We start from the raw sequence: 9172 nt of genomic DNA, 5'->3' as shown, positions 1-9172 counted from the left end.
ACATCAGAGAAAGAAATGAATTAATTAATAAATAAATAAATAAAGTAAATCATTTAATTTAGTAAAAAAAAAATGATACATATAAATTAAGATATGATAATACATGAAACAAAATAATAATAAAAAAATGAATAAAATAATCATGAAATTAAATAATCTGTAAAGAAAGAAAGTCCCGCACAGTTTGGTTTTAAAACATGGATTTTTAAAGGTCAGTCAAACAAAGACCAAAAAAATCAATAATGCATGATATTGCTTAATTTACACACAAATGCTATTTAGGTTGGAAGTAGATCTTAGGAGACAGATATTCCAACAAAAAACAATGTTTTATTTTATTATTCCTTTTCCCTTTGCATTACTCATCGAACAGATTTAAACGGATCAAACAATGTGGCTAATTTCATTTATTTATTTTTTAAATGATATCAGTATTAAGTCATGGATACACACAGAAAACAAATAGTGCTACAAACGACACACTACTTAGCATGTGGTCTGAGTGATGGTACTGTCCAATCCTATTCCAGTAGTGCACGGTTTGGACACTGGCACAAGAACAAGACTGCCACAGAGTACCGCAGCGGCCCCCGCCTCATCATCTTTGTGATTGGAGGCATGACACATTCAGAGATGCGCTGCGCTTATGAAGTGACCCGGGCCACCGAGGGCAAATGGGAGGTTCTGATCGGTGAGAGGAGACGACTTTACGGCATATTACATAATTCACAGCACAGCATTTATTGTTTTCATTGTTGTTTAAAATGCCAAATATCATTTTCTTCGGCAGGATCGACTCACATTCTTACTCCAACCAACTTTTTGAATGACCTTAAGAATTTGGATCAGCCCGCACCCGTTTAGCAGGACATGACTGAAGAGATTCGTCCCGCTGTACTCATGTGAAACCTGATGCTCATCAGTTAACTCTCTCTCAGAGGACCAGTCAAAAGACACATTTTTGATCTTGCTTCCTGAATATAAGCTGTGTTTTAAAGTAGTCATTTTAAACTGCCTAAGTTAAACTGGTGGTCTATGTATGTATATATATATTAAAGCTGTTGAAGATTGATGTTTAATTTAAAGGAAAAATTATATATGTTTGTATGACGAGATATGTGAAATTATTTGAGGACCTGTTGCCAAAGGCTTATAATTGTGCAGATAAATGGATTAAATCTTGCCTTACTCCAAATGATCACAATGGATTTCCACTGTAAACCACCACAATGTAGATGTTTGCTTTTACTTTAAAGCTTAATAATCCTTCTTATAGTACATTTGTCTATTTCTGATTTCCAGTTCGTTTTTGATATATTTTCTGCCCGTGTTGGTGAAGGCATCAGAGGATTCATCTCGGTGTAGATGTCTTTTTGTTATTCATGCTCTGAACTTGTGCACTTTCTTCTCTTACTGTTACGTTGTCACACATATAGGTGGATGTGGTTCACTGGGTGTTTTTGTTTGTTGTCTATGTTAATGATTCTAAATAAATTTCGCTTGTACCTCATTCCAGAAAGAGTTGCTTGAGTATTGCGACGTTCGTCTTGCTTTCTGTTTAATGAAAGATTTACACTGGGGTCAGTATTTAATCAAAAGATGCATTACATTGATTAAAAAATGACTGTGAGAAATGTATAATGTTACAAAAGATTTCCATTTCAAATAAATACTGTAGTTTTGAACTTTATGGTCCTGAAAAAATGCTGGTAGCACAAGCATTGACAATAATAATAAATGTTTCTTGAGCATCAAATCTGAATATTAGAATGATTTCTGAAGGATCACGTGACACTGAAGACTGGAGGAATGATGCTGAAAATTCAGAGTAGAAATAAATTACATTTTAAAATATATTCAAATAGAAAACACTTATTTTACATTTTAATAATATAGTTTGTTATATATAATATACTGTTATTAATATAGTACACTTTCTGATGTTAACAATTAGTATTTTAATTGAAAATTAAGCACTTCCTTTTACAGTTCTTTAGACTTCCAGGTCCTGTTCGTTACTGTTTTGTAACCACACTTCCTGTAACTCAACTCTTGATGGAAATTTCACTCTCCCTGTACATTCATGATATTTAAGCCTGTTTTCTGCTGATTTTCAGAAATCCATTAATCTGTTCCATAGAGTTATTAACCTAAACACAGGCTGATGGTGTCTGTTGAGAGATATTGATGTCACTGCTCAAAGTATTGTCATCATCTCCCATGATAAAAGATCACGACTGTATGATAGAGGGGGATTAACTGGTTTTATCTGGGATTAAAGACAGTCCCCGTCTAGGTTTCCTAATGGGTGTGGGTTTATATTCAGAGCTTAACACCTTCTAAAAGCTCTCCATCCATCACTTCATTCTAGAGAGAAGCTCGCTCACAAGTCCAGACCAGACCGCAGCATGACTGAAACTGTAACACTTGTTTTGAAGAAGTATGCACTGATACCTGTATTTTAATAAGAAGAAAATCCAGATGAAGATTGTAGAATTGCAGATTACGTCTGTGGCGGACAAAATGGAGGTATTGCATGCTTTTTATTTGACATTTTTGTATATTTACTACCGTGTTAAAAGATGTTACAGTTGAATCGGTTGTTTTTGTATTGACAGCAAGTGTCAGGTGATCGGGATCAGTTGTTTTCTCTGGTTAGTAAAGCTCAGCATGGAAGAATGGATGAGCAGCGCTGTACCTTGGCTCCAGCAACACCTCGAAAAGCTCACGCCTGCAGCCCAGGTCAGATTCTGAACAAGATGTTGACAATGAATGTACTTTCACACTAATCTTTTAAATTAGCCTCCTTATCAGTAGTATCTATTTATTAAGGCAAGGCGGTGTAAGGTGAAAATTGTTCGAAATAGTCCAAAATCTCAAAATGTACCAGCGCCTGAACAAACAATGTACTGTAGTATCTTTCCTTTAAAGTAACTTTTACATGTTCTCTGCGTGTTGTGCACCAGATCCCGATGATTTTTTCCAGCTGCTGGTCAAGAGTCAAAGTCAACGATTAGATGAGCAGCGGGTGACGCTTAACTCATTGCCAGGGATGGAGGCATTCATGATCAAAGATCCTAAAGATGGAAATGTATTGAAGACAAACTTTGATCAGATCTGTAGCATGGTCAGCAGAGCTCATGTGAGTTTTCCAGTCAACTCTGGAAGACATCTATTACGACTATACAACACTAAACAACAGTTACACTACACTTTCAATGTTATAAATAAGGATTATTAGTTTAAGGTTATACTTTTTACAAGAAAATGCTACATTCTATTTTAAAATGTCAGTGTGCTAATTGCAATATCTCTGTAATTATTTTTAATAGCAATTTCAGAGTTAAAATTTTAAGTAAATATTACATAATAATTTTTCCAGTATATGTGTGTATGTGTATATATATATGTGTGAATGGTTTCAGAATAAAGTATTGTATGATTTTTTTTTTTACCTGTCATGTAGAGTTTCAGGAAACGCAATCCTCCAAAAATGAGCCTGACCCCTGGGCCCCAGGACTCTATGAGAAGATCAAGCTTCAGTCCTCGTGCCACTGCTGATTCGGACACTTATAACACTCTCACAACCAGATCAGCCTCGTTCAGCCCTATATCAGACAAGGACAGAATGGACTGTGAAAGTTTTCAAGTGAGCATGAATATTATATTTACAGCAGCCTTGGACACTTAAACCATTTTTCTCCAAACTTCCTACTAACAAGTTTGAAAGCCTGTTATTCTTGTTCTAAATCCATCAGCGTGAGCAGGACCAGCTGTTGTGTCTAGTTAGTCAAGCACAAAATGGACGTATGGATGAACAACGCTGCTCGATTAACCCTTTATCACGCAGACATATGGATAACAGCCAGTCAGGTAAGTCTGCCAGCTGTTATAACTGATCAAATAGCAACAAACTGCAAACCAATCAGTGCAATTTCTGTTTCTCTACACCTTCAAACCAGATCAAGATGTTGAGAAGTTTTTTAAACTCATTGCTAACACCCAAAATCGCCAGTTAGATGACCAGCGAGCGACGCTTAACCGGTTACCAGAGATCAAATCGCCTCATAGTATGACCGCTCAGGATTCAGATCAGCTCTTCAGCATGATCTCCAGAATACAGGTGAGGAAATGTGTTGCCTTCATCATTTAAAGGCATAATACATTGCCATTCACAAGTTTAGGGTCAGTCAGGATATCAGCATTATTTATATTGATCAAAAGTGACAGTAAAGACATTTATAATGTTACAGAAGATTTCTATTTCAAATACATATTGTTATTTTTATTATTTATTAAAGAATCCTAAAAAAGAGTAACCTGGTTTCTGCAAAAAAAAAAAAAAAAATGCATTATGTTTTTATAATACATTTAACTTATTATAAAAAAAAATCAAGGAAAATATATGATTAATGATAGATTTGTGAGACTATACACAGCTGTAAAAAGAGCCTATATATAGGACAGCAAAAAGGGCTTATTTTAAGATCATCATCAACATTTACTAGCTCTCTCCTGTTTCCATCATTGGTAGATTCTCACAAATAGAAACCTGGATAGACTGTCATTTATTTAAAAGCACTATGTGATAACGATGCACTCTTGTATTATTTTCTCTTTGGCAGGGCTCTCGGATAGATGATCAGCGCTGCTCTGCTCCCAAAATCCACCTGGGGTCTCCCGCCCCCCCAAAGAAGTCTCCTTCTCAACCTGTATCACCGACTAACCGTCCATCCCAATCAGGCTCACCCACTAAATCATCCCAGAGATCAGGAACATTCAGTCCTGACTCTGAGGTGAGCCAAATCAATCCAGACAGCATCCAACCGCAGCACAGGCATTTCTCAATAAACTGTAAAAGATCACTGCATTAGCTTTTTATAGGATATAAACATTATTTAGAACCAGTTTAGCATAACAGTACTACTGAAAGTGACATTGTATATATTTAAAATGTTATATATTTTACAATACATTATATATTTTTACATTTTTACAGTTGAATAATTAAGATTTTTTTTTTTTGATTAAGGTCTCTCATGCTCACAAAGGTTGCATTTATTTGATCAAAATGACAGTAAAAACATACAGTGATATTGTGAAATGTTATCATGATTTAAAGTATTATTAAGATAATTGATTTAAATATATTTTACAATTAATTTATTTCTGTTTTTTCTTCAGCATCATTAATCTTGCATTCAGAATAATAATTCTTAACATTTATGTGACACTGAAGTCTGGCTGAAATTTCATTTAAAAAGAGCTAAACTTTTGACTAGTACTGTATATATTTAAATGATATTTAATAAATATATATATATATATATATATAATTTTTGTTCTAGTTAGCAACATAGTTTTTTTATTTGACTTTGTAATACCAATCTGTAGCTCTTGGATTGGTTCACACAATATAAAAATGAGATTCATTCTATAATTGTAAAGAAGAATTCACAATTTGAATGAAGAAAGGTCAAAACAAGTGTCATGTTGTGTCATGCTGTCAGTTATAATAGGCAGTTTTTATACGGAAAACCAAACTATGTCCCTGTGAAGCTAGAATGTTTCTGAAAATCAAATACAAATGAAATTTACATTCATTCATATAAAAAGTAAAAAATTGTATTGATCAGGACCAGCTGTTTTCCCTGCTGCATAATGCACAGCATCGGCGAATGGATGACCAGCGGTGCTCATTTGAACCCTTTAAAAAGGCTTCCTCTTCTCCAAAGAATCCTATTAGTCCCACAGGTAACCAAAGTCTGAGTATTAATGATTATTAATGACCTGCTCATTATATATATATATATATATATATATATATATATATATATATATATATATATATATATAAGCAATCCTAATATTTCACACTGGCTTGTTGCATGCAGTGGAAGATCCTGAGCAGTTTTTCAAACTGGTGTCCAACTTTCAGAGCGGACGGCTGGATGACCAACGCGTGACACTCAGTGCATTGCCAGGCATCCAGAACTCCAGCACTGGAAATAAGAGAGAGAACAATAAAACATTAGCTCCTAAAATCACCCTGACCCCTGCTTTACCTGCTGTGCCAAAAGAAGTTTGTTCCAGACCTTCCTCTCCCACTCTGAGCATCAGTGAATCAGACACACCTGTCAGGCCTCCCCCCAGACTGGCCTCATTTTCCCCAGAGAGATTACTGCATGATGATATGTCTGCACAGGTGAGGGATTTTGTACTGCATCTATTTTTGCTTTTGATCCCTAAAAATTCAACTGAAGTGGTTTGAATATTAATTGTAAGCACACTTTTGTTTTACAGATATCATTTCAAATTTCCATGTGCTTCCCTCCACATCAGGTAGGTACTGTAAGATAACCACAAAAATTGTTTACAGAATGAAAGTGATTCTAATTTCTCTAAATACATTTTGTGATATGTGCACAATAAAGTGTGAAACAACCTTTTGCTTAAAAATAACTTATAAAGTTGGCATGAAATTAAAATTAACCTAATCTGTTTTTGAAATGCATGTTATTGGTTTTATTGTGAAAGACTCATCAATGTATTTTGACCTTATTACGTTTCATTAAAATGTCACCAGTTAATTTTATCATGACTTACTAATACTAGCGATATGTAAATTCATCTAAAAAAGCACTATAAATGTAGTCCATCCATAGAACACTTCTGAAGTCATACGATGGAACAGACCAAAATATGTCACAATGTTTCAGCTGTTTTTGTCAGTATTATAAAAGTCATTGGACCCATTCTGTCCAAAAAGGACAAAAAAAGTTTGGAATGACATGATGGTGAATTTTTATTTTTGGGAGAACTATACTGATGAATTCAACTCACTTGCTCAGTGATCTGGTTCAGTAATGAGTTAACAGCTCACTAGATGGAAAGACAAGTAAATAAAGACATACAATTTGGTCGGATCCTCTCAAAAATCTATTGTATGGCTTCAAAATATTTGAATAAAGTGCAAGAGATGCATAGACCACTTTTATGATTTGTTTAGTGTTTTTTAGTGTTGTTCAGTGTTTTCAGCTTTTTCTGTTTGTATAGGAACTACTTTAATTTTTTTTTATATAAAACCAAATTGTTTTTGTAGGCTCATTTCATTCAAGTATAAGGTGTTTTCCTGTTCTAGATGGCTACTTATTTGTGATTGAAGATTAGACAGTAAAATAAATCAGAAACAGAAAATGTAAAAACTTGAGGCAACCAACTTCAGGACATTTTTTTACTCACCTTATGGAAATTTCTTTTTGTATCAACTCAAAGTTGGTCTGTGCCTTCATCAAACACAATATGCTAAGTTCTATGAACTCTATGAACTCAGATATAGTTTTTTACTTCCATGTGATGTGAAAGTCAAACCTGTGCATCAGTTTGTTTAAAAAACTGAACTGTTTATATACAATGACTTCGGTGTTCTTGTTTATACGAGCTAAAATAACTAAAACTCGAATCACTTTTATACAATATGAAATATAATCAGAACACCACATAGAGCTAAAATCTGTTCTTTATGAATAATGTCATAACTTTCTAAGCTTTGACAAAAAAATACTAATTATTCAAGCGCATCAATAGTGTAAAGTCTAATGTGTAATATGAATTTTTGGGTCTCTTTCAGACGCATGGAGCAAATAACCAGCCATATCCATTCCCTGAAGTCTTCATCACAATCGGACAACCAGGGGAGGCTATAGTAATTCCTCTCAGCCCTAGGCCTGGCAGACCGGTCTCTCTCAATGTGAACCCACACAGACAGCATCGCTCCAGGTCAGTGTCTCCTCACACACTAAAAAAAATGATGTAACAAAACCATCTTCTGGTCAACGCCTAACAAAAAAGTCTTTACAGAGTAAAGATTTTGTGAAAGTTTTTGATAGATAAGATTTGTAAAAATTATTCTTGAATGTATTCACTATATAAACTAAGTGATTAAACTGGATTACTTGTTTTATTTTTTTATAAGAATTTTAGGATAATTGAACGATTTTTGGGGCGAAATTAAGAATGTTAACCTGATTCAACTAAATGGAATTGAATGAACCTTATGTGATTTCCCTAAGTTTACTGAAATAAATAATGTTTATTAAATGCAACATAACCCAGTTATGTGGAACCTGTTGACATAGAAATGTTAAGTAAATCCAACTTATAATTTTATTGAGTGCAGGTCTCCTGAGAGTCAGGGACAATCAAGACCCTCTTCTCCACACCTGTCTAGTCCAGTGGGCCCATATGAGGACTACGTCTCTCTGAAACAAAGAGTCCACACCACTCAGCTGCAACAGAACAAGGAGGCTGAGAAGGGAAAAGGAAAAAGTAGTGGAAAGAAAGAAAAAAAGGAGAGAAGCAAAGAAAAGAGAAAATAGGATGCCATGCATGATCATATAGTCTAGTTTCACATCACCTGGATGAATGTCAGTATTACAAATAAGCTAAACATTTTGGTTTTTAGATAAAATAATTGGCATGTCAAAATAAGCTGTGTTCACACTGGAAATTAACATACTGTTTAGAAGTGTATTCTGTATTGTTTTAGTTTCATGGCTCGTTTGACAATCTCTTGTGAATTAAAAAAGTATTTGTGTGAAGCTTTAATGAGTGTTTTTAAAATTAGCGTTACCTGTGCTATTCATGTTTCATGAAAAATAAATCATCATCTAATTAGGATACTGATATTGATCTCCTGCAAATGTACATGACTTTAAACATGTTTTCCAAAATTACTAACAACTTCATTAAGTGTAAAACCTTTTTTAATGTGAAACAAATTACAGTAGGCCAAGTGATACACCAGGCAAAGCATATGACTGAACAGATGTGTAGGCTACCCCACAACTGACTTTTCAGCAGCTTTATCTCATTAACTTAAATCACAGAATGACTGCTTGTGTTTACATCAAAGAGCAGTGAGTTTTAAAATGTAAATTCTTGACTGAAACTATTCTGTTGGTCTTTGTCTTATTCTGCGCTACAGTAGATTACAAGCGTTTCAGAGAAACTGCAGCATCTGTGTGAACTCGCCTGCAGTGCTTCCTCTCGCTCTGAACCTGCTGAATGTTTTTACTTTTACAAATAGCGCCAAATCAGAGATCTTTACCTTGTACAATGTTAAAAATGCTGAGCAAATGGATTTTGAAAGTTCTTAAACAATTTGAACACT

General features: G+C 34.4%; 3 protein-coding genes across 3 annotated transcripts in view; all 3 read left to right on the top strand.

Moving 5' to 3' along the window:
• Positions 1-1193, top strand: part of LOC132149459 (syntaxin-binding protein 2-like) — a 14078-nt gene extending 12885 nt beyond the window's left edge. Inside the window, exons 18-19 of the mRNA XM_059558712.1 lie at positions 531-691; positions 791-1193. Of these exons, the coding sequence (XP_059414695.1) occupies positions 531-691; positions 791-864 (235 nt within the window). The 3' untranslated portion in view covers positions 865-1193. The remainder of the gene's footprint in view (positions 1-530; positions 692-790) is intronic.
• Positions 1194-2162: 969 nt separating this feature from the next.
• Positions 2163-5193, top strand: LOC132149739 (G-protein-signaling modulator 1-like). Its single transcript, XM_059559145.1, has 8 exons — positions 2163-2529; positions 2619-2742; positions 2967-3142; positions 3467-3649; positions 3759-3873; positions 3963-4123; positions 4626-4796; positions 5185-5193. The coding sequence occupies exons 1-8, from the start codon at positions 2482-2484 to the stop codon at positions 5191-5193; spliced, it is 987 nt and encodes a 328-aa protein (XP_059415128.1). The 5' UTR covers positions 2163-2481.
• A 428-nt stretch (positions 5194-5621) lies between these two features.
• LOC132148648 (uncharacterized) lies at positions 5622-8679 on the top strand. Its single transcript, XM_059557347.1, has 5 exons — positions 5622-5763; positions 5901-6205; positions 6304-6342; positions 7631-7779; positions 8180-8679. Exons 1-5 carry the CDS (start codon positions 5679-5681, stop codon positions 8376-8378), a joined length of 777 nt encoding a protein of 258 aa, XP_059413330.1. The 5' UTR covers positions 5622-5678; the 3' UTR covers positions 8379-8679.
• Positions 8680-9172: the final 493 nt, after the last annotated feature.

This window comes from Carassius carassius, chromosome 9, assembly GCF_963082965.1.
Source record: "Carassius carassius chromosome 9, fCarCar2.1, whole genome shotgun sequence".
NCBI classification, from domain to species: domain Eukaryota; kingdom Metazoa; phylum Chordata; class Actinopteri; order Cypriniformes; family Cyprinidae; genus Carassius; species Carassius carassius.
The sequence above is the reverse complement of the archived record's forward strand: the minus strand, read 5'-3'. Positions and strand labels throughout refer to the sequence as shown.